The sequence below is a fragment of the Leuciscus leuciscus genome (assembly GCF_965113295.1).
Source record: "Leuciscus leuciscus genome assembly, chromosome: 23".
Classification (NCBI taxonomy): domain Eukaryota; kingdom Metazoa; phylum Chordata; class Actinopteri; order Cypriniformes; family Leuciscidae; genus Leuciscus; species Leuciscus leuciscus.
Window position 1 is genome coordinate 30218533 of NC_138747.1, and position 25376 is coordinate 30243908.

A 25376-nucleotide genomic window follows, 5' to 3' on the forward strand; every position below is an offset into this window, starting at 1 on the left:
AATGCTGTTCTTTTGAACTTTGTTAATTAAAGAACCCTGGGGAAAAAAGTATGATGATTTCCACAAAAATATTTTTTTTTTTTCGTTTCTTGATCAGCAAATCATCATATTAGAATGATTTCTGAAGGATCATGTGACACTGAAGACTGGAGTAATGATGCTGAAATTCAACTTTGATCACAGGAATACATTACATTTTATAATATATTCACATAGAAAAGTTATTTAAAATGGTAATAATATTTCACAATATAACTGTTTTTACTGTATTTTTGATTGATTGAGCATAAAAGACTAGTTTCATAAACATTTAAAAAAATCTTGTCGACCCCAAACTTTTGAATGGCCGTGTATGTCACTTTGCTCACAGCTGGTTAGTCAAGTTTTGGTTTGCAATTTCTTACTCAGGTTAGTCAATATCTTAAGTTACCGTGGTGATGAATATTGCAAAAAAAAAACTTCTTGAACCTGATACACCACTGTTTGCGCAAACTAATCTCAAACTTACATGAGTAGCTACGCACTGAAACTGGCTTGGAATACAGTGGTTGCATCCAAAATCGTATACTCTCTTGACTTGGTATTTTGAAGTAATTACTTTGTGAGCACTAAAAAAGTATGTTCTATATGAATGTGTGTAGTATGAATGAAATCTGGACGTACTATATTCGCCATGTTTTCATTATCATGCCATGCGTCAGGTGCGTCGCTTTTGCCTTCTCTTTTAAGACATAATGTTTTTCACCTATTATATACAGTTCTGCTCATAAGTTTGCACACCCCTTGCAGAACCCACGACTCTTAATGCATCGTGTTGCCATCTTGAGCATTAGTGAATGTTTTCACCTAATAATTGTCTATGAGTCCCTCAATTGTCCTCAGTGTGAGATGGATCTCAAAATCAAGCAGTCACTGCTGAAAAAATAAATAAATAAAATATGCAGAAGTTGCTAGAAAATCAAAGAATGTGAGGAAACTGGGGGACGTTTCTAAAGAACTGTGTTCACTTTAACTGTTCAGGACAAAATATGAACTATTACAAAACATAAAAACAGTCATTGATCATGAGGTAACAACTCACAATATTAATTCAAGGGTATGCATGCTTTTTGAACTGGTTCATTTGTGTAAATTCAGTTATTATTTTTAACTTGTGGACTATGTCAGCATCTGTGAAACAGCTTATTCAGGACAGTACTAAAAATATAGCATGCAATTTTTATGATCACACTTATTTAGTTAATATTATTAACATCTTAAATGTTCTGCAAGGTGTATGTAAACTTGTGAGCAGCACTGTAGTAGGGAAGTGTGTGATTTCAGACACTGGACTCTGGGTAAAGGAGCTCCTGGCAGAAGCTCAATGGCACAACCTAGTGGTCAGAGTGGAGGAAGATGTGAGACACGTTATGGACTGAAGACATCCAGATACAGATAATAAACACAAGGGATTTTGACATGATGATCACTCTCCTGAGAGTGACCCATTCTTTCACACGTTTGTTGAAGTGTCTGCATGCCTGGGTGCTTGATTTTATACAACTGTGGCCATGAAAGTGATCTGAACACAGTGTGGTGTCCCAATACTTTTGGCAATATAGTGTAAATCAAAATTGCCTAATGTAACAGAATGAAATATTTAAGCCACGAAGACGTATAGGACTGTGAAGCTTTGAAAGGGCCATGAAAGTTTTGTGAAAATTATCAAAATTGCAACAAAAAAAAACAAAAAAAATGCAGATGGGGAAAGAGTTAATCTTCAGCTGAGAATTCTGTCAACTCTTAAACACGAAGACGTATAGGACTGTGAAGCTTTGAAGGGTGTTGATGGACTCAATCTATTCTACACAGTCTATGTTTTCATCATTGTTCTGATCGTTCTGAATCCAGATGAAGACTTTTATCTCAACTTTTTGTTCCGAATTTATTCACATTCAAGTGTTCATAAAAAAAAGAATGCATTGTTTGAAAATAATGTTTGTGTAAAAGCAGAGGCTCTGTTCTTTCTTATGATATATTGTATGCTCAAATATTCATACAACAAAATACTCTGGGGGCCATGAAAGTTTTGTGAAAATTATTTAAAAAAAAATAAAAAAATGCAGATGGGGAAAGAGTTAAAGGGTTAGTTCACCCAAAAATGAAAATTCTGTCAGTAATTACTCACCCTCATGTTGTTCCAACCGCGTAAGACCTTCGTTCATCTTCGGAACACAAATTAAGATATTTTTGATGAAATCTGAGAGCTGATCACTTCTCCATAGACTGCTAAGTGACCCAAACTTGCTGGCCCAGAAAAGTTATTAAAGAGATCGTTAATATAGTCCAAATGACTACAGTGGCTCAATCTTAAGTATATCAAGCGACGAGAATACTTTTTGTGCGCAAAAACAAACAAAAATAACGACTTTATTCCACTATTCATTTCCTTCTCTCTGGGCCTCTAGTTGGTTCACATAGTGTTTTTGCGCTGCACATTTACAAGCGCCAAAACGGTATTTATTGTTTGAATTTCGTAATAGAATTGACAGAATTTGAGAGCTGAGATTTTTTTTTGATATCATAAGTACCTGCTCTGTCTAGTCTGTCGGTCTCCGTGTCCTCTTTGCTTCGCGATTTTTCTGTGCGTGAGAAAATGGATGTGTGTCATGAGAGCGTGTGAAAAGTGTCAATCGCGTGAGTCTCACAGTGAATGCGTGACAGTTGGCAGTTCTGTTAAAGTTTTTAAACCCAAAGCTTACGATGAATGGCACAGCAGCCAGCGGCCGGTGCAGTCGAAATGTTTGTTGTCCTCTCATGTGTGGCTGCGCGCCGCAGTTAATAATAATAATAAATATATAATAATATATAATAAATAGTAATAATAAACATTGTTCACGAGTCCCGCAGCTCGAGTCCGAGTCGAGTCTGAAGTCTTTCGAGGACGAGTCTCAAGTCGAGTCTGAAGTCACGCTGTGTGCGACTTAAGTCGCACTCGAGTCCGAGTCTCAAACTCGAGTCCCCATCTCTGGGTGGAACCAACAACAGGAGTGGAACTCACCCAGCCTCCCAGACCTGCAGTCGAGAGGAGACTACCAGGGCACAGACCGTATGTGAAGTGGCCTGGTGCCAGTGACAAGAAGTTGTGGGAAACAGTGAATACTGACCTTACCTTGACCCTCGAGAAACTTCGAGGCACAGTGGAGAAGAAGTTGGAGAGGATGGGGGACATCATTTATGAGTACGGGGCAGAAAGCTTTGGAGTGCAAGAGGCAAAAGGCGGGAGAAAGGGTCCAACCCCACCAGTTTCCAGGAGGCAACAAGAATTCAAGCGCCTCGTTCAAGAAAGGAGACAGCTTAAGAAACAGTGGAAGAAGGCCTCGGAAGTGGAAAAGGAGGGCATAGAGGCACTTCAGGCTGACATCAAAATCCGGTTGGCATCCCTCCGTAGAGCAGAGAACCTACGGAAATGCAGAAGGAAGAAAGAGCAAACTAGAACTCGATTCTATAAAGATCCCTTCAAGTTCCTTAAAAGTCTCTTCACGAAGGAAAAAAGTGGAGCTCTAAAAACAACAAAGAAAGACCTAGAGGAGCACCTGAGAACAACAAACTTTGACTCAAAGCGACATGAACATCTGGCCATCCCATCAGATATCCCACCCATTGAACCCCCGGAACATCATATTGAGACCAGCCCTCCGACATAGAAAGAGGTGGAAAACATAGTTCGACGGGCAAGAACAGCATCAGCCCCGGGGCCAAATGGAGTCCCGTACAAAGTGTATAAGAACGCACCAGACGTCCTGAGGTTCCTCTGGAGGCTTATGAGAGCAGCTTGGCAAAAGAAGATAATACCCAAAGTGTGGTGTAGGGCAGGCGGGATCCTGATCCCTAAGGAGAAGGATGCAGTGAACATCAGCCAATTCCGCCCAATCTCCTTACTGAATGCCGAGGGTAAAATCTTCTTTAGGGTCATTGCTCAGAGGATGGCCGTGTTCCTGCAAAGGAATGAGTACGTCGATACATCTGTACAGAAGGCAGGAATATCAGGGTTCTCTGGCTGCTTGGAACATTCCAGCATGATCTGGCACCAGATCCAAATGGCCAAAGTGGAGAAAAGGGACCTCCATGTAGTCTTCCTCGACCTTGCCAATGCATTTGGCTCTGTGCCCCATGAACTCCTGTGGTCTGCCTTCAGATTTTTCCACATACCGGACACCATCACAACCCTGGTGAAGTCGTACTTCCAGGATCTGCAGTTCTGCTTCACCACCTCAGAGTTCACCACCTCATGGCAGTGCCTGAATGTAGGTATAATGGCGGGATGTACAATTTCTCCATTGGCATTTATAATGGCAATGGAGGTTATCATCAGATCCTCAAAATGGGTTGCTGGTGGACAGCGAGTCGACTCTGGTTTCCGCCTCCCTCCACTCAGAGCCTACATGGACGACATTACAACATTGACCACCACTGTTCCATGCACCAGGAGACTGCTCAGAAAACTTGAGGAGAACATCAGCTGGGCCCGTATGAAGATTAAACCATCCAAGTCTCGCAGCATCTCGATTGTGAAGGGAGTACTCTCTGACCTGAAATTCTTCATCGGAGATGACCAAATCCCAACAGTGTCTGAGCAGCCAGTAAAAAGCCTTGGAAGGTGGTATGATGCAAGCCTGAAGGACAAAGACCAGGTGCAACAGCTGCGCAAAGACATCAGTAATAGCCTACAGTCCATCGACAACACCCAGCTACCTGGAAAGTTAAAGGCCTGGTGTCTGCAGTTTGGTCTCCTACCCCGGGTGTTGTGGCCCCTAGTAGTGTATGAGGTTCCAATCTCAATAGTGGAGAAGATGGAAAGAGGAGTCACAGGCTACTTAAAGAAGTGGCTCGGAGTTCCACGATGCCTTACCACCATAGGCCTCTATGGAGATGGTGTCCTCAAGCTGCCCCTCACCAGTCTAACAGAGGAATTCAAGTGTGCAAAAACCAGGCTCCAGATGACACTGAATGAATCTCGAGACCCAGTGGTGAGCAACAACGCACCGACCTTGGTAACTGGGCGCAAATGGAGGCCAGGAAAAGCAGTCCAGGAGGCAACAGCAGCCCTCAGACATGCTGACATTGTGGGTCATGTTCAGCAAGGGAGAGGAGGCCTTGGGCTAACTAGCCATGCTGTTTGGAGTAAGGCCACTGCACCAGAGCGGCGGAAGATGGTAGTGCAGGAAGTACGCCATCAGGAGGAGGCTGCAAGGTGGGCCAAGGCAGTCTCTCTTGCCAAACAGGGACAGTGGACTCGATGGGACAGTGTGGAGAAGAGGAAGATCAGCTGGAAGGATCTGTGGGCCATGGAAGCGAGACGGTTGAGCTTTTCCATCAGAGCAACATATGACGTCCTTCCAACACCAGTTAATCTTCACCAATGGTATGGGGAAGATCCGGACTGTGCCCTCTGTTCCATGCCAGCCAACCTCAGGCACATTCTCACAGGGTGTAAAACAAGCCTCACCCAAGGACGCTACACTTGGCGTCACAACCAAGTTCTTCAAGTTCCACAAGAAGGTCTTCATTATTGAGCTCACAGTACCCTGGGAGGACTCAGTAGATGAGGCTTATGAGCGAAAACATCTGCGCTATGCCGATCTAGCTGCCGAAGCACGGCATCATGGCTGGAACACAGAAGTCCGACCAGTGGAGGTGGGTTGCAGAGGTTTTGTGGCAACATCTACAACCAGACTGCTTAGAGACCTGGGAATTAAGGGCCAGAGCCAGCGTTCGGCAATCAGAGCTGTATCGGAGGTGGCAGAAGGCAGCAGTCAGTGGCTCTGGATGAAGAGGAAAGACCCTAGCTGGGCCCCGAAGTGAGAGGGTCAGGAGGTATGCGGTCAACAATGCTTGACTCAGGGAGGAGGACGCCCCTGCCATGCATAGTCCCATGGGATGTTGGCTATCAACAACAAGGCAACTCCTATGACTAATTGAGAATGGGACGCAAGCGTAGGATTGATCACCCTGTCGCTGGCCGCCTGTGGGGAGGGTGTATAGTGTGAAAGGCCGAAACACCCTAGGAACCAAAGGTACACTACTGACGATGCGCTCCCCAAATTTCATCAGGCTCACTGTTCATGAACTCTTGGAAATGCTTGCACAAAGGATAGTAACATCTCATCCTGTGTTCTTGGAATCTGCTCAGTATTTAGTAGAAGCACCCTTTTAATCTAATACAGCCATGAGTCTTTTTGGGAAAGATGCAACAAGTTTTTCACACCTGGATTTGGGTGTGCCATTCCTCCTTGCAGATCCTCTCCAGTTCTGTCAGGTTGGATGGTAAACGTTGGTGGACAGCCATTTTCAGGTCTCTCCAGAGATGCTCAATTGGGTTTAAGTCAGGGCTCTGGCTGGGCCATTCAAGAACAGTCACGGAGTTGTTGTGAAGCCACTCCTTCATTATTTTAGCTGTGTGCTTAGGGTCATTGTCTTGTCGGAAGGTGAACCTTCGGCCCAGTCTGAGGTCCAGAGCACTCTGGAGAAGGTTTTCGTCCAGGATATCCCTGTACTTGGCCGCATTCATCTTTCCCTCGATTGCAACCAGTCGTCCTGTCCCTGCAGCTGAAAAACACCCCCACAGCATGATGCTGCCACCACCATGCTTCACTGTTGAGACTGTATTGGACAGGTGATGAGCAGTGCCTGGTTTTCTCCACACATACCGCTTAGAATTAAGGCCAAAAAGTTCTATCTTGGTCTCATCAGACCAGAGAATCTTATTTATCACCATCTTGGAGTCCTTCAGGTGTGCTTTCATGTGTCTTGCACTGAGGAGAGGCTTCCGTCGGGCCACTCTGCCATAAAGCCCCGACTGGTGGATGGCTGCAGTGATGGTTGACTTACTACAACTTTCTCCCATCTCCTGACTGCATCTCTGGAGCTCAGCCACAGTGATCTTTGGGTTCTTCTTTACCTCTCTCACCAAGGCTCTTCTCCCCCGATAGCTCAGTTTGGCCGGACGGCCAGCTCTAGGAAGGGTTCTGGTTGTCCCAAACGTCTTCCATTTAAGGATTATGGAGGCCACTGTGCTCTTAGGAACCTTAAGTGCAGCAGAAATTTTTTTGTAACCTTGGCCAGCTCTGTGCCTTGCCACAATTCTGTCTCTGAGCTCTTCAGGCAGTTCCTTTGACCTCATGATTCTCATTTGCTCTGACGTGCACTGTGAGCTGTAAGGTCTTATATAGACAGGTGTGTGGCTTTCCTAATCAAGTCCAATCAGTATAATCAAACACAGCTGGACTCAAATGAAGGTGTAGAACCATCTCAAGGATGATCAGAAGAAATGGACAGCACCTGAGTTAAATATATGAGTGTCACAGCAAAGGGTCTGAATACTTAGGACCATGTGATATTTCAGTTTTTCTTTTTTAATAAATGTGCAAAAATGTCAACAATTTTGTGTTTTTCTGTAAATATGGGGTGCTGTGTGTACAATAATGAGGGAAAAAATGAACTTAAATGATTTTAGCAAATGGCTGCAATATAACAAAGAGTGAAAAATTTAAGGGGGTCTGAATACTTTCCGTACCCACTGTATATCGTAAATTAAATTCAGGAGAACAGACCACAAATGTGCAGTATATGTTGTCCTTTTTCATACTTTTACAGCGGAATGCAAAGGGAAAAAATAAAAAAATCACGAGGAAAATAAAGCAGTGACTGAAAAGAGCTCTTACCATAGATATTCTTGTTATAACATATCACGTCAAAATACCAAGTATAACGTTATTCTCATGATGTCTGAAAATAAATCATGAAGGAAAATTGACGGATCAGCTTTATTTGTAGGGCAACCTTATGATTTGAAATGATTCATTTCAGCCTTTTTTAATGGAAGTTCCCCAAACCGGAAGTGCCACCCATAATTCAATACGCAGTAAGGTCATCAGGAATAAGGTGGATACTCAAAATAATAAATAAAAAAAATGCATGAATGCTCTGAAAGTAATTTCTGAGGTAATATTTTGGTGAATACTCAAAGGTAATGGGGGCATTGGGTCATTCAACTAAACATTCACCAATCACTCTTCATTCATGATTGATGCCCCTCCCACCTGTTTGATCTGCTTGATCTACTGTAGGCCTGGCTCACACCACAGAAGTTTTAAAATCCTAATCGATTGTAAAATCTGGTTGCAGCACACACTTAAGGAGAATCTTTGCAGATTTTCTTCTCTCAAATCTTAAACATGCTCACACTATAAGATTTGAAAATCGCAACGCATCACACACTACAAAATCGCCTCACGTGATCTCACACAGCAGATCTGAAGCAGAAAAGCTTGTAAACAATATCTGTCCTTCATATCAAGTCATATTTGTGGAAAGGTAGCCGTGACCAAGGAAAGCGAAATCTTTCAAAAATCATCCTTTTAACATTTAAGGATATGTCTAATGAATGGCGTCAGCGCTGGTCAATACAATGAATCAGCCATTGATCATGAAGTGACGTCTCAGCTTAAGCGTTGCCCATGCGCCACATTGCTGCTCTGCTGAGCCTTGTAAAGTGGAGCTCAAAGTTAAAATTAAATATTAAAATAATTAACAGCTTGTTTTATTTCATCTATCTTGAATGCATCCACATTGTTTTTACATTTCTGTTGAATGAACAGTTTAATGATTCACTCAAAGACTGTCCCTTCCCGCCACCTGGTGGCTTAACAATGTAACTGGACTGAGTGACAGCCTGTCTAGAATGACTATCAAGGCCAATACTGGTGAAATATCAGCAGAAAGCCTCTCGTAAAGTGAGATTCAAGGAACTAGCCGTTATATAACAATGGCCTAACAAGCTCATTGTCAGGTTTATGTTGTGTTTATTATATTATGTGGACCCGACCCTTATTTTGACATTGTATATCTTCATTTTACTCCACTTTGTTTTAACTCCTGTAGTGTGAGCCAGGTATAACACGTGTCAAGTTATATTAAGCAGCAAAAAAAAAGAAGATTTTTTTAGTGTTGTTTCCACAGTCCTCTGAGGCAAATCATGGTTATATAAGGTTATAAAATGGCATAGAAAGTTTATAGTTTTTTTTTCGTTTTTTTTCGTTTTTTTTTTTATGTCTGTTTTGATTCTTAATGCAAGACGCAATGGTTTAGAAACTTTACAAAAATGTGGCATTCATATACTTTAGGCATTTTGCTATAACAGCAGTAAATTATATCCTCACTTGTACCGGAAATTCACAATTAAACCGTATCTTACATTTTAATCATATGAGCTTTAAACACTCTGGTAATATTTAACTTTAAATGGTGATACTAACATCGAGACCAGCGCTGTTGCTATGTGTGGTTGTTACTGTCAACAAAAAGAAAACTTGCCAAACAGGAATTATGTGTATGGGCAAATGCTGCTGTGATAACAATCTGTCCAAATTCTCATAGTTGTTGCTTCTTCCTATGTGAGTGTGATTTGAACTTGAATAACATCCAATAGTCCAGTAACTTCTTTTAGGTAAAGTTTAATAACAAAATTAAATGGAAAATGTTACACAGTCAAAAGAAAATAATTGTGGCTCCAATATTGCATAACAAAAACTAACAGTCATTGTCATGAAGAAAGATTATATTACACATTAATTATTTAACAATTGCTTAATGCACACAGATATTTATTTCACATCTTTATAAAGAAACACTTTGTCATGGTGTGGTGTAGGCAGAAGAAGACGAAGAAGAAATAAAAGTTCCAATGCAAACTTTTACTTACAATATAAATCATATGGGTACATCAAAGACAGGCAGAAGGTTCACACACACACACACACACACACACATATTAGGACAGAGATCAGACTTCACATTTCTGAAGCGTGGAAATAAAATGCATGTGCCAACTCAATAAATATTATGACACGCAATAGAAGATTTGAAAAGACAGACCATTTTTATTATGTGTAAGTATAAACCCACATTGAACACATCTAATTAGCATTTATAGTTAAATGTTGTCAGGATATGTAACAGAAAATGTAAAAAGTTAACAGCATAACAAATAATATGAAAAGATGTTGGTCCTGCCTGTTGTTAATTAATACCAGCGGTGATGTTCGGTTCTAGTCATGTCGCTGGAATTTGAGTAGGCTAATCACTGTCCCAATGTGTACTGAGTATTTCTATGGCATTGCTGTCCAGGAGTAATTAGCTTTTGAAGTGGATTTACTTAATGTAAAGTTTACGAAAGTTATCATGAGGATTGTAATGTTTAAAGCAGACGTCTTAACAAATTTCAGAAGACCGGGAAGATGTTAAAACAAGCTGTTCATTAATAAATACTCAAGATCGCTGTGAAAATACAGACCGGAAAACAAAACCCAATGAGCTCAGCGCTGAAAAGGGGCGGAGCTACATAAGGTCTATACTGATTCACGAGCTCGGGAGCTGATTGAGACTCACTCATGTTCAAGACGATCTGCTGAAGTTCAAACTGAGCAACAGAATGGGTAAGAAGGTGCAAGAAATCAAGCTCGGATCCGCACCAAAAAAATCGCTCTGAGACCTTCTGAACGAGGTGGTCACGGCCCAATTGCAAACGAACTCTGGGACGGTTTGCTTGAGGAGTGAAAGCAATTGTATACCCAATTGACCAATGGACTAAATGGTATTATAATTCATAACGGGAAATGTGCTAAATAAATAGCAGTAGTGTCTGATTCTGTGATTCTGCACATTAGTTATCACAGTTGAAAACCAAAAAAGCACCTCTTCATCTTAAAATGTTGTGTAATATCGCTTCTCAGTGCGAGAATGCTGTCCTGAAGAAGACTTGATTCCTGCTCTAGCTGTATTATAACATTCGTATAGTGTTTGTGTGTTTCTTGACACTGGACGTTTGAATTTGCTGTAGTATTAATATGAATAGTATATAATAAAACAGCGGCAATGATGGCTACATTCATATAGTGTTTGCTTGTGTCTCGACAGGTACAAATAAAGCCACAATAAGCTCATGGAGTGAACTTGTCAATCATCTTGATGGATGACGCAGAGGAAATGCTGACCAATAAGAGGACAGTTGTGCCCGCATGCGACTTGCCTGAACACATTTTGGTACACTTTGAAAAGTTGCTTTGTGAAAGCAAACCTTACCAAGAAGAACCATGTCCGGTTGAGCCAATAAGGGGCAACTAGCAACACCTGCTCCTTGTCCTCCCTGACTTTGCACAGTGTCTGTGCGAGAAGGCTCACCGGGGGAAACTCATACTTGCGTAGGCCCCGGGGCCAGCTGTGTGCTAGTGCATCCATGTCGAGGGTCCCCTCGGTCAGGGAATAAAACAACCGGCAATGGTACGAGTCCGGAGAGGCAAACGGATCTATCTGTGCGGCCCAGAAGTGGTCCCAGATCAGCTGGACCACCTGGGGATGGAGTCTACACTCTCCTGGGGCCACAGGCTGTCGTGAGAGCTCGTCGGTGGCACGATTGAGCAGGCCGGGGATATAAATGGTACGAAGCGACCTCAGATGCTTCTGACTTCATAAGAGGAGATGGCGGGCAAGTTGCGACATGCAAGCGGAGCGTAGACCATCTTGATGGTTGATTTACGCAACGGTCGCAGTGTTGTCCGTACGGACCAGCACATGCTTGCCGAGCAACGGTGTTATGAGGCGTCTCAGAGCAAGGTGTACTGCTAGCAACTCGAGGCAGTTGATGTGCCAATGCAGTTGGGGGCCCGTCCAGATCCCCGCTACTGCATGCCCATTGTACGTGGCCCCCCAGCACGCCTGGACACTTGTTCTAGGGGCACTCCGGCCCGGAGAAACGAGGGGTCAGACTAGGGGCTGAGGGTTTGGCGGCAGGCCGGGGTGATTGTCACACGAAGCGTGCCGCTCTGCCACACCCATCTCGGGACTCGGCCGTGAAGCCAGTGCTGAAGCGCACATCATCAACTCATCCCTCCACACTGGCACCTTCCCTACAGCATTCAAGCAGGCTCGGGTTACTCCACTGCTCAAAAAACCAACGCTAAACACATCATTGGTAGAGAATTACAGACCTATCTCTCTCCTACCATTCATTGCGAAGACACTTGAAAGAGCTGTCTTCAACCAACTAACATCCTTCTTGTCTCTAAACAACCAGCTGGATGTCAACCAATCTGGCTTCAAGAAAGGACATTCAACTGAGACTGCATTACTGTCAGTCACAGAAGCCCTACGGATCGCAAAAGCTGCTTCCAAATCTTCAGTCCTCATTCTCCTGGATCTGTCTGCTGCCTTCGACACAGTGAATCATCAGATCCTTCTGTCCACCCTCTCATCACTGGGCATCACAGGAACTTCACTCCACTGGTTTGAGTCCTATCTCACAGGTAGGTCCTTCAAGGTCGCATGGAGAGGCGAGGTATCCAGAGCACATCAGCTGACCACAGGGGTTCCCCAGGGTTCAGTTCTTGGTCCCCTCCTCTTCTCCATCTACACCACATCACTGGGACACATCATACAGGCACACGGTTTTTCCTACCACTGCTATGCTGATGACACGCAGCTCTTCCTCTCCTTTCAACCAGATGATCCCACAGTAGCTGCACGGGTCTCAAGCTGTCTGGCGGACATCTCCACATGGATGAAGGAACACCACCTGCAGCTCAACCTGGCAAAGACTGAGCTTCTCGTCCTCCCTGCCAATCCGTCTCTACAGCACGACTTCACCATCCAGCTAGAGTCATCATTAATCACCCCATCAAGATCGGTCAGAAATCTTGGAGTAACGTTTGATGACCAGCTGACCTTCACAGATCACATTTCAAAGACAGCTCGATCATGCAGGTTTGCACTGCACAACATCAGGAAGATCAGGCCTTTCCTAACTGAGCATGCAACACAACTTATCGTCCAGGCCCTGGTCATCTCTAGGCTTGACTACTGCAATGCCCTTCTGGCTGGACTCCCAGCATGTGCGACCAAACCCCTACAGATGATCCAGAATGCTGCAGCTCGTCTTGTCTTCAACGAGCCCAAGAGGGCCCACGTCACTCCTCTGTTCATCTCTCTGCACTGGCTACCTCTAGCTGCTCGCATCAAGTTCAAGGCACTGACGCTTGCTTACAGAACTATCACAGGCTCAGCTCCCTCCTACTTTCACTCACTCCTACGAGTCTACATCCCTACCAGACACCTACGATCGGTCAACGAGCGACGTCTCGTGGTTCCATCACAGAAAGCCACAAAATCACTTTCCAGAACATTCTCATTTACAGTTCCATGCTGGTGGAACGCTCTCCCCACCCTCATCCGGAATGCAGAATCCCTGACAACATTCAAAAAACAGCTGAAAACCAATCTCTTCCGTGAGCACTTAACCTTATAGGAAAAAAAAAAAAAAAAAAAAAAAAAAAAAATTCCTTCCCCTTTGAAACATCACTTATCAGGCTTATGCTACTCTGAATAATACCTGAACTTCGTATTTTGAGCACTTCCTGCGTTGTTGTTGCTTTTGCCTCTTTATGATGACTCGCTGAATTTAGTCCTAATTTGTAAGTCGCTTTGGATAAGGGCGTCTGCTAAATGACTAAATGTAAATGTAAATGTAAATGTAAGCGGTTTCTTATGAAGCAAACCCAGCGGCGTTACTGCGGCTGCGGATGCTATATGCCCCAGGAGCCTCTGAAAAGGTTTCAGTGGGGCCGCTGTCCTGCTCTTGTTGGCATTCAAGCAGTTCAGCACTGACCGGACACATTCCTCTGTGAGGCGTGCCGTCTGGTGGACTGAGTCCAACTTCATACCAAGAAAAGAGATCCTCTGCACGGGGGTGAGTTTGCTCTTTTCATCAACAAGGTGGACCTAATAAAGTGATGCCAGTGAGTGTATGTATATACAACATAAAATATACATATGAGATGACACGCCTGCGCATGTAGCTACCTTTCAGTTAAATACGGCTAATCTCTGACTTAGATTACCTGAATATGAAAGACTCATAATAAAAGTGGTTTATGGGATCTCTTAGATGCCACACCTTCAATACGTCATTGTTTCTGGCTGGTTAAAAGCAGAGAGTCGAGTATAAAGGATTTACAGAAGACACTGGTAAGAAACACTTGTTTCAGTCTACAACCTACAATGAAGCAAACAGACAGCAAACACGTTTTGGTAAGTGTGAGATCTGTTTCATGTGCGAACTAAACATTTTAACTACTGTGAAAAAGTTTAAACTATATGATAAAGTAACCAAGCATGTCAAATATAATCTTTTCACTGAATGACTGAAAGGGATTTTGTTCATGTTTTCTACATTCTTCAAAAATAGGTTTTGGTTTCCATTTTCTTGTCTTGAACTGTTTCTTATTCCTGATTAAGACATGAGAGTTATATATTGAAACAGTACTCTCGTAACTCTAGGCAATATTTGTTGGGGCGCTCAGTACTCTATGTGTCAAAACATGCCCAGAGAACCATTTCCAACTTCCAGATTTGCAGTGCTGCCTTAACTGCCCAGAAGGTGAGCTCCACTGACTAAATTATAATACATCTGAATATATTGCGGTGACCACTGTTAATCACTAAATAATCATTCAATGCAAATCTACAGGTTGGTATGTTACCAAGAACTGCTCCGATGGACCTGGAGTCCACATTGGTGTGGATTGTAATAAATGCAGCAGATGTGAAGGTATGTAAAAACTGTTTCACCACTGTTTACATGACTGAGAGTTTATAGACTAGATGTCTTTGCAGACCAGACTGGGCTGTTCATTTTAGTACTAATCTGAGAGTACAATCCTTTTTCTCAACCTATAGAAATTGGACAGATAACTGTTTCCAACTGCATGCAGTTCGCAGACACACAGTGTGCCATGGGTGAGAAAAATACTTAATTTCTTACATTTTTCATATATTATTGCAGCATCATTCATTTATGTTTTTGTAACAACTCTTGAAATGTTTCTTTATTAAAAATTGGTATGCAAATTTACAGAGCCCCTAAAGGGACATGGTAGAGGAAAAATTATGAGATGGGAGGAAAATATATATTTGAAAACTTTTGTGTTCACTCGTTTTCCAAGATACTCTGGATTTGGTCGCAAAAGCACTGAAATATAGAGTTTCCTCTCACTTGAATCATAACATTTCCATTACTAGTTTTATGCAAACTTTTACAAAAGTACAAAAAAAATTCCTCGGGGGAACAAAAGTATTGATATAATTTGTAGAGTAAACCCATGTGTATGCTTACCCTGGAAATCCAGAGTTCTCACGAGATACACATTGAATTTGCTCAGCGAGTTTACTGTACTCTGGCGTCGAGTAATGATGCTCATTAAATATGCCCTTGTATCCGAGCTGCACCATCGGGTTATCTGATATAGGCGGCCCAGAGGCAAGCTAAACAGAAGACGGCAGCGCTGTGACGTCGAAGTCATTAGTAAACATTGCAAGATGGCTATGGATGAACACCAGTTGTTTGAAACGGCTTTGGCAGCTACAATGAACGCGTTAGACTTGGCTTTTTATCTAAAAGAGGAACAGAAGACGCCGCTCGAATCATTCCTTTGTAAGACCGGATACGACAAGAGTCTGATCTACCAGTTAGCTCCGCTGGTAGCTAAGCGTATGGCGCTTGTTGTGATTGGTCGTAGTGTTATCCAATTGCGTGCAGTGAGATTTTCAAATGCATGCTTGGTGCCGCCCCTCGAGCTGGCCGATTTTCATTAGTCGATGCCAGACCATTAATCTTTCAGATTTGGGTCTGGATTTCCAGGCTAGTGAATGCTGCTAACTGATGCCTAAATATTGTATCATTTCATTCAGCCATTATATTTCATTTACTGTGGTTTGTATAATTTTTCTCAGATTGAAAATATTCCTGCCTTTGTATCTGACAAAGATACTTTTTTCCCCCTTTTCATATACTTTCCCTTTTTACCTGCTGCTTGCAGTTGCATTTTATTTTTGTCATTTATTTTAGTTTCCCTTTTCTTTCTCTTTTCTTTCTCTTCTTTCCTATAGCAGACCCCCATGTTCCTACACATCTAACAATTTTCCCCCAAGGACAACTGCCACAGATAACCTTGTGAGTTTTTTACCTCTTTGCTTTGTGAAAACTGAACTTATGGTAAAGGTTTAATTTATAATAAAATATTGAACCAATCCTCAGGTATGGTTGTTCATATGTGGTAGTTGCTGTCTTCATGCTGGCTGTGATCGTGGCAATCTGCTTTATCAGAATCAGTAAATCTGGTGAATCTGATGAAAGCTCTGCAGGTAAACAACCAATCTTCTCTTCATCTTTTGTCATTCTGTGTACTGAAACAAACACTAATGAAATCTTGACCGGATGTGTATTGATTATGTTTTTCAGGAGAACCATTCAATATAAAAGACACAGAGACAGTCTAAAGAAAATCTTAACTCAGGAAAAGGCCAACATCATGTGAATTATCATAAGGATTCATTGAAATTAGAAATACTGCAAAGTTCTATATTGTTGGTCATAAGGTGGAGGTTAGTACAGATTTTTTTATTATTTGAAAGTCTTAATTTTTCAAGAGTCAGTAAACATACCTCTCCTGTGACAGGAGATCATAATGTGATTTGAGTTTACTCTATATTGGCACTGAGGGCTGTAGTTAAGAAGATGCTGTGAATGTGTACTGTAGGTATGTGCACATCTGTTTATTTAGAAATGTATCTATAGTCAGATATATCTACTTTATTTTATCATGATGCTGTGTATCATTTTTATTTTGTAACAAAAAAAAAAAAAAGGATTTCTCTTTTTGTATCAGATATTTGTACTTTGACAGAATTTTATTTGTTCAAATAAATATATTACTGTTTATTCCTCAGTGGAAAAATATGCCACACTTTGTATTAGGCATATCATGTACTTACATTAAAAAATATATATAATAATAATAATTGTTTGGTACAGTGTACTGCTATTGAGGTGTGATACGGGTGGGTTAGGACAGGTTTGGGTTGGTTTAATGGTTGGTTCAGTGTCATTATAGATGGAATTACAAATGACATTTTTATTTTTAAGTGAAGTATTTTTTTTATTTTTTTTTTTATGTAAAAACATGGATGTAAACAATAAGTGCATTGAATCAAATGATTTATTTAAATGTTATTAAAGACACTTCTACTGGACAAACACTTATTCATGTGTTGCAATCTGTTTGCATGAAAATTAAAATGAATTATTAATTAATAATCAATATAGCAATATAGGTTTTCCAAAGTTACCAGCCACTCAGTATTTTCACTGGCCACAATCTTGACATCAATACCATGGGGACAAAACATAATTTGGCAGCAGGTATATTAGGCTGCTGTAACTTTAACACATGCGTTTTCTTTCTCAACTGCATACATTCACTTAAAACATAACTGACTGCGTTTAAGTGAATACTCGCTGTGAATAACATCGTCAACCTCAACAACAATTTTCTCCGATGATGATGGAGCCACAGTATCAATTATTTCATTGCATTTAACATCTGTGTCTTCCAAATAGACAGTTATGGGTTATTAAGCACAATAACTGACGAAGTTCACGGGTCATTAGTGAGAGCGTCTGCCAGAGCATGGAGTTGTGCATGATGACGTAAAATCGTGAACTGTCGCGTTGCTAAGGCTGGCCACTAGGGGTTGCACGACTACTGATTTCTGCTAGTTGATTTCTTATCAAAACAATACTCGAGTTACTCGATTACTCGTGGTTCATGCTACTGTAAATTAAAAGACATGAAATAGGTAGATCTTATCAATAAACATTTATTAATTCATAGCCTAATGCAACAATTACATAAGTAAACTCTCAAAACATTATAATTATGACATTTCATTTTTACATTTTCATGTAACAGTCTAAAGCCAAATAAATAGCCATTCTTGCCTTTCATTTCAGACGTCTGCTTCTAGGGGCCGTTCACATAACGCGTCTTTTTCGCGCTCAAGGTCGTTATTTCAAATGTAGGCGCGCGGCGAGCGCGCTCATAATGGAAGCAACGTGGTGCGCTAGTTTTTCCAGGCGGGTTTTTCCTTCTCATCTCCAGAAATATATCTAGTAGTAAAGCTAATGCAAGGGCTAGAAATCAATTAATCCTTTGCTGATACTTCCTCGTCGTCATCATGGAGAGCGCAGTTCATGATTGCATAACAACGACAGACGCCATGGGAGCGCAAGCGCTTGTAGGAGACAGCGGCCGCGCTTTTCACACGTTTTTAGCCGTAATATGTGAACGGCCTCTTGCAGAGTTGGCCAATTACAATATTTTTGTCATCCTTGATGAAATACTTCCATCTGACGTGTGGTGTCCGTTGGTGACGTTCACCATTTTTAATTCATTTATGTTAATGGACGCTCGAGTAGTCGATTGTTTCCGACAGCGTCGAGTGGTTGCAGTAGTTGATCTATCGACTACTCGACTAGTCTATGCAAGCCCTACTGGCCACACACTTGAAGATTTTAAGCCCGATTTTGGGCCCGATTCAAGGCTTCTCGCAACCGACTTTTTGTCCAAAAATTCCTCAATTGTGTGGTGTCATTACGATTATTTTCCTGCTCCCGATCACGTCGGAGCCCACACGATTCCAAATCGTGAATTTGATATTTGAACAAACATTTGATATTTTCTGCCTCTGACTTGATACCCGCGATAGCCAATAAGAGCGAGCAAGCTTCAACAACCGGATGTTGCGTCCTTCTAGAGTTGAAACTTGGCAGCCACTAAACATGCCATGAAAGTGGAGTATTGAGAAAGAAGATCACCCATATTCTTTTCTTCCTCCTTTTTTTTCTTCCAATAAAACAAAACTCACAGGAGAACCAGCTGACAACGTTGATCGTCCTCTATTTGTTTTTCTTCTCAAGTAACGTTTGATCTCGCGAGTCTCTGTAAGATCCTGTGTCACTGTGGAAATGTTAGTACAATCGACTTGGTTTCGCGGTCCGGATGAATCTTCTAGTGTGTGCATTCAGAGGATTATAATGCTAAAAATCGGTTGAAACTGCCCTTATGTCTGTGGTCTCCCAGCACAGTTTTAAAATCGGTTCAAATTTGAAAATCGTCTAGTGTGTCCCAGGCCTTAGTGACCAGTTTGGTTTCTTTAAACTTTACAGACATTACAGACATTACTGTACAAGCTAGGTAGCCAAAACGGTTTGGCCCGATAATGGCCCAGATCTGGCAGGCCGGAAGAGATAAGATAGTAAGAGATAATTTGGCCCGGTTGAGGTTACCAGACTCGGGATGGACTTGGGACGAATAACGTCCCAGAATCGGCCCAAATACCCTGACCCAAGTCCGGCTGCGAAAACTTCTGGCATTGGCCACAATCACACCGACAAGAATTGAACACTTACTCAGTACTGTCCCAGACTAGGTACTGAAAACTGACCCAAAAACTGACAATCATGTCAAGTCAAGTCAAGTCAAGTTTATTTGTATAGCGCTTTTCACAATACAGATTGTATCAAAGCAGCTTCACAGTATTAAATTAAAATAATACAACAAAGTTTGTTGCAAGAGAAATTTATTGATTGATAAAATTAAATATTAAATATCCCCAAAATATCCCCAACTGAGCAAGCCAAAGGCAACAGTGGCAAGGAACCGAAAAACTCCATCACAATCATGGCAACAAAAATTGTACACTTAGCCTGTACTGGTCCGAGTCTTGTTTGCTAAATAAAAAAATATATACTTGCACTTACTCTTATACAGAATTTTAAAAAGAATTGTGTGTTCAGTTCAGTTCAGTTCATCTTCTAAAATATGTGCATTAACGACTCCTTCCAGTTTTTATATAAAAACAGAGATTTGAATAATTTGTTTTTGACTAAATTACATTGTTTCCTTAAAACGGCCTTTGTGTTGAACACGCATGCACAGCATCCTATAGTTCACCTCCCGAGTGTTCGGGTCTGAGCGTTCGCTCTTTTGTCACGTACTGGAAACAGAAATTAGTTAATAATTCCCAAATTCCTTAAACAAGCAAATAATATTTTTACTTTTACAGTTATGTGATGTGTTTCAGGTCTCAAATTGTAGCTTTTTTAATTGATTTCTTAGTTGGTTAATGCCTTAAACTTTATCCGTCTAATGGGGAAAAATCACTTTGTTAAAGCAAAAATACCACTTATGGCTTTACACTAAGCCGCTGGTGTTGGTAACAGGAGTGAGCAAGTATTTGACGCATACAAACTCCATGAGCACAGTTGTAAATGTAATCTTACTGTGCTCCAATGAATAAACATTGCTTTCAATTAGCTTCCTGTGGTGTTTCAGTCTTTCAGTTTCTCAGCATACAATTATGAACTCCATACCTTGCAGATATAGCGTACACATTGTCCATAGTCCATATTGTCCTTTGAACTTTACTCTTTACCAGTGAAGCATTAAACTCAGTCCAACACATTATAATCCAATTACCACAGTCAGCATGATCCTGTACATTCTTGCACGTTCAGCATGGTCAAAAACGGTGTGCTTTCCCACCACCAATACACACCTGTTGTCTAACTACCCATGTTCTTCTAATATACTGTTTCAGAGCACCACCCAGTTGACAAATATATAACTGCATGAAAATGGCTCCTACAATTAACATCTTAAATATTCTGCAAGGTGTATGTAAACTTGTGAGCCGAACTGTAGTAGGGAAGTGATTTCAGACACTGGACTCTGGGTAAAGGGGCTCCTGGCAGAAGCTCAACGGCACAACCTAGTGGTCAGAGTGGAGGAAGGTGTGAGACACGTTATGGACTGAAGACAACCAGATACAGATAATAAACACAAGGGATTTTGACATGATGATCACTCTGAAGTGGCACAAACAGAGACATGCGAGACCAGAGAAGAACTGGTGGGAGCTCAAGGATGCTGGCTGCGGATTTTGACAATACTGGCCTTTTGACTTGGTGGAGAAGAACTGGCCACCATGGAGGAGCCTGGTCAAATGGAGAAACCACAGTCACCTTTGGGTTTCACACCAGGCGATAAACTGCGAAAGAGAGAGGAGAAAGAATGACTTGAGTGCTTAGTGGTTCAATAATAACATCAGTGCTATGAACTGAACTCGCTGAGAGACATGGATGTCTCGAGGACTTTCTAAAATAATATGACCAATTGTGCAGACAAGCAGATGATAGTTCATTCTATGCTGTTGCTTCAAGGGAGTTAAGTGGAAATAGTCGTTTCCAATAGTCCGGGACTTTTGGCCAGACCCCATGGCATTGGCATGATTGGTTATGTCCTCCCAAATGTTGTGTTTTCCTTTTTTGGTCACTTCTCCACCCTTTGCAGAGCTGAAACCTCCTACTATCAAGGCAAAATTGGCCCGAACACCCTCCAGCAGTGCACAGGTTTCTGCCACAGTGAAATTAGGCCCTTTTGAGTCCACGGTTCCAACTCTTTGGTGTAGCCAACACTGATCTTAAAAGCCTTGAGCATGATTGCTTTGGCTTGTGCTCAGTTAGGCTTACACCAATCAGCTCATTGCTGGTTAATGGGTGACACCATTTAAACACATCATTTCTTTGCTCCCATTTCCATTTCGCCTACAGAGTCATCTACATGGCGGGTACTGTTCATCGTTACAGTAGGAGAAGGTACCGTCAAAGGGTGCATACTGAGCGTGCCAAACCACTCGAGCAATACACATCAGAAGAACTGTATGGACGTTTTCGCTTTGGGAGAGATGACATTAAGAACATTGCAGATCTTGTCAGGCCAACACTCCAACACCAAACTCAAACGAGTCATGCTTTATCCGTGGAGGAACAGTGCTTAATCGCTCTGCGCTTTAATGCATGTGGAACTTTCTACCAAGTAATTGGTGACAATATGGGACTAATGTGGTGAAGGCTATGTCAGTAGCACTGGGCAGTCTGATCAATTTTTCAAATGAGGAACATGCCTAGCACTATTGGTGCTGTTGATTGTACTCATATGCATATCCAAGCACCTTGTAAAAGGGAGTGGGAGTATGTCAATCGAAAGGGGAGGCACAGCATCAACATCCAACTTGTGGGCAACGCTGACCTCATCATAACCCAGCCCGATCTCATCCCAAGTCGTCATATACTGACACTTTGGACATTTCGTCTACATCGAATGCACATGGCACCCTTTAGCGTCAATATGAGACGCAGATAGATATGGGCCAGAAGGCGCCTCCTAGCGGTCTAACCCTAACCCTACCCCAGACCTAAACCTACCCATAACCGAACAAAGCTCTGTGCGTCTCATATTGACGCTAAAGGGTGCCATGTGCGTTGGATGTAGACGAAATGTCAAAAGCGTCAGTATATGACGACTTGGGATGAGAATGCGTTGAATAACCAACTGTGTAGTGAAATGGCCAGGGTCTGTTCATGATGCACGTATTCTAAGAGAGAGTGCACTATACAGAGAGCTTCAATCCCACCGACCAAATGGCATAGTATTGGGAGACAGCATGTATCCACTCCTACCATGGCTAATGACCCCTTTTACAGTTGCAAACACACCTGAGCAGGCACGCTTCAACTCCTCACATTGCAAAACAAGATGTGCATTGAACACTTAAATGGAGTCCTGAAGAGACGGCTTGCATGTCTTAACTACTTGCGAGTACAACCCAAGGTGGCATGCAACATAATCCTTGCCTGTACAACATCGCCACCAGGTGTCATGTCCCTCTTGATGACAATTTTGATGGACCTGAGCCTGATGTAGAACCAGAACAGCCGCCAATGTTCTTACCTAATGAAAGACACACTGGACATGCAATTGGAGATGCAATTGTGAGAAATTACTTTTAATTAGGCTACTGAATGACTGAGTATATTTGTTGTTGTCATTGCCATTAATATACTGTGGAATTATAGAGCTGTGAGCAACAGTGACATTTACTTGACAGCGGATAGCTTTGAGATTTCTAAAAAAAATGTTTTACCATATCTCATTAGATGTGACATGCTTCATATATGTTTCAAATATGAAGAAATCAGTATAAACATTGATTTTGTGATCATTCACTTAAAAAAAAAATTCTCTGATTTTATTTGGTTCGAAAAATCACAACTAAAACCACCCTTCTGATGAGATCAGGATAATCCTGTTTTTTTTTTTTATCAAATAGATCCCAAACCGAGTTCAAAGTCTTGAAAAACCCAAAGGGCAGGTTTGAGCCAGATTAAATGTAAGATCGGATAACATGCTCTGATCTTAGTTCGGAATCCTTCTTTTGCTTTTGAAAAACCCATTTCCAAGATTTGGTCCAATCCGTGATCCAAAATCCCACTGGATTACTTTTGAAAAACTGGTCCCAGGGCCCAGATGTTCAAACATGATCTGTTTGTATTTAAGATATCGGGATTGGATCAAATCTTGAAAATGGGTGGTTCAAAGTCCACCCAATCCAATCTTGGTTTTGATCTGGATCAAATCATCCGTTTGTGTTGTTCAATTTTTTTTATAAAAAAAAAATCTGAATTATACGGATCCCAGCAGAAGGGTGGATTTCAGGAACAAAAAATTAATAAAACTTTTAAAAACTGGTCAAAAAAATAAAAATACAACATTTGTATAATGTAATATACACAAACGTGCATCTGTATGCATTGTGCTGTATGTATCAGACGTTTGATGTGCTGTTCGTGAACGAATCAGTTTTTTTTTGTGTGTGAATGGGTGACATTTCTGTCCCCTGGGCCCGGTTTTTCAAAAGGTTTAATCCGGATAAAATTGATCCGGATTTAGTAATCCTTTTTTTTGCGATCCGTGATCACGTAATCCACCTTACTTTTGAGCCAGTTTTTCAAAGCAACATCGGATTGGATCAATCTGATCCGGATAGGAACTTTTCAGGATCACCAAATCCTGTTTACTAGAGCCTTAAATGGAACCAACAGTGTAGCCTACTGGCTTAGCAAAGAACAGCAGTTGGCAAAATACCGGTGGCCACAAATAACCGTTGTTTATTTTAATTTTAAGAAACAGAAACACTGTAATAAACAGAAACATTTTACTTTCCTTATTTTGTTATAATGTTAAATTGTAGATTTTGTTGTTTTACCATATCTCATTAGATGTGACATGCTTCATATATGCTTCAAATATGAAGAAATGTATCATCAGTAAACATTGATTTTGTGATCATTCACTTAAAAAAAAAACCTCTCTGGTTTTATTTGGTTCGAAAAATCACAACTGAATCCACCCTTCTGATGGGATCAGGATAATCCTGTTTTTTTGGATCAAATAGATCCTAATCCGAGTTCAAAATTCTGAAAAACCCAAAGGGCAGGTTTGATCCAGATCAAATTTAAGATCGGATTACATGATCTGATCTTAGTTCAGAATCCCTCTTTTGCTTTTGAAAAACCCATTTCCAAGATTTGATCCAATCCGTGATCCGAAATCCCACTGGATTACTTTTGAAAAACTGGGCCCAGGACATTGTATGTATAAAAATGCATGAAAATTAACTCTAAAATACATTTTATGATTAAGCAAAGTGTCCTGCACATTAAGCTAACAGCAAATTTAATATGTATAATTAAAAACATTAATAAAAACTACCCAGAACACTAAAAAAGTAGCATTTGTTGCATGTCCCCACTCTCTATCTCTAAACTTTACCATGAAATATAATGATTAAAATCCTTCAGAAATCGTTTTTATTTTTGCATTGTTGTGTGATTTTATATCCATACTATGCAGGTGCCAGAAACACCCATGGCATACCGCACGGGAAAGAGAGAAACACACCCGCAAACCTCTCTTTTCCCCATTTTTTGTCTTAACTTCCCTCTTTCTCCCTTCCTCTCTCTTCTCTTTTCTCTCATTCTTTCTCTTTCCACCTCCTTCGCTGTGAAGTACTACTAGCACATAGTAAATCACTTCAACACAGAAATCTCATGCACACACAGTCATGTACACACACTCTCTCATACACACATATGGACACTCATTCCTGTTACCCAGTGTTCATTCCTGTTACTAAATTCTAAATTTCTAAAAAATAAATAAAGTTAACCCACTGTTTTTATCAGTTTTGTTTGGTCCATCATTTATACAATTGTTTAATAAATAAAATAAAAAATATGTGAAAATAATGATAAACTTGAGGCCTTTTTTGTCACAAATATCAATTATTTGAACATATAACCAACCATTTCTTTAAAATAAACACTTTCTTGTGGGGAAAACAAAGGAATTAATTGACATGCTTTTAAACATGCTTTTTAAATGGCACATGAGTTTCGGTAAGAGGACTGAGAAAACATGTGTCCATCTTCTAAGAAATCTTGTAAAAAAAATAAAGTTGAGATGGCCCAATAATACACATTTTGCTAGTTCAGATTGTGTAGTAGATTCAGTGTTGAAAAAAAAAATTTTTTTTAACAAATTTTT

General features: G+C 41.1%; 1 protein-coding gene and 1 pseudogene across 6 annotated transcripts in view; both read left to right on the plus strand.

The window, feature by feature from the left end:
• Positions 1-17131, plus strand: part of LOC309488345 (uncharacterized protein) — a 139713-nt gene extending 122582 nt beyond the window's left edge. The window contains exons 1-8 of one of the 5 annotated variants that reach the window (XM_082156582.1): positions 13577-13829; positions 13979-14121; positions 14371-14470; positions 14561-14641; positions 14770-14829; positions 15979-16042; positions 16127-16233; positions 16331-17131. In XM_082156582.1, the coding sequence (XP_082012708.1) occupies positions 14092-14121; positions 14371-14470; positions 14561-14641; positions 14770-14829; positions 15979-16042; positions 16127-16233; positions 16331-16368 (480 nt within the window). In that variant the 5' untranslated portion in view covers positions 13577-13829; positions 13979-14091 and the 3' untranslated portion in view covers positions 16369-17131. Of the gene's footprint in view, positions 1-13575; positions 14122-14370; positions 14471-14560; positions 14642-14769; positions 14830-15978; positions 16043-16126; positions 16234-16330 lie in introns of those variants that run through there. The other 4 variants (XM_082156585.1, XM_082156581.1, XM_082156584.1 and 1 more) reach the window with 4 other exon arrangements.
• A 3894-nt stretch (positions 17132-21025) lies between these two features.
• Positions 21026-22310, plus strand: LOC309488461 (putative nuclease HARBI1; annotated as a pseudogene). The gene has a single exon. The product of its transcript is annotated as a putative nuclease HARBI1 (transcript).
• The last annotated feature ends 3066 nt before the right edge of the window (positions 22311-25376 follow it).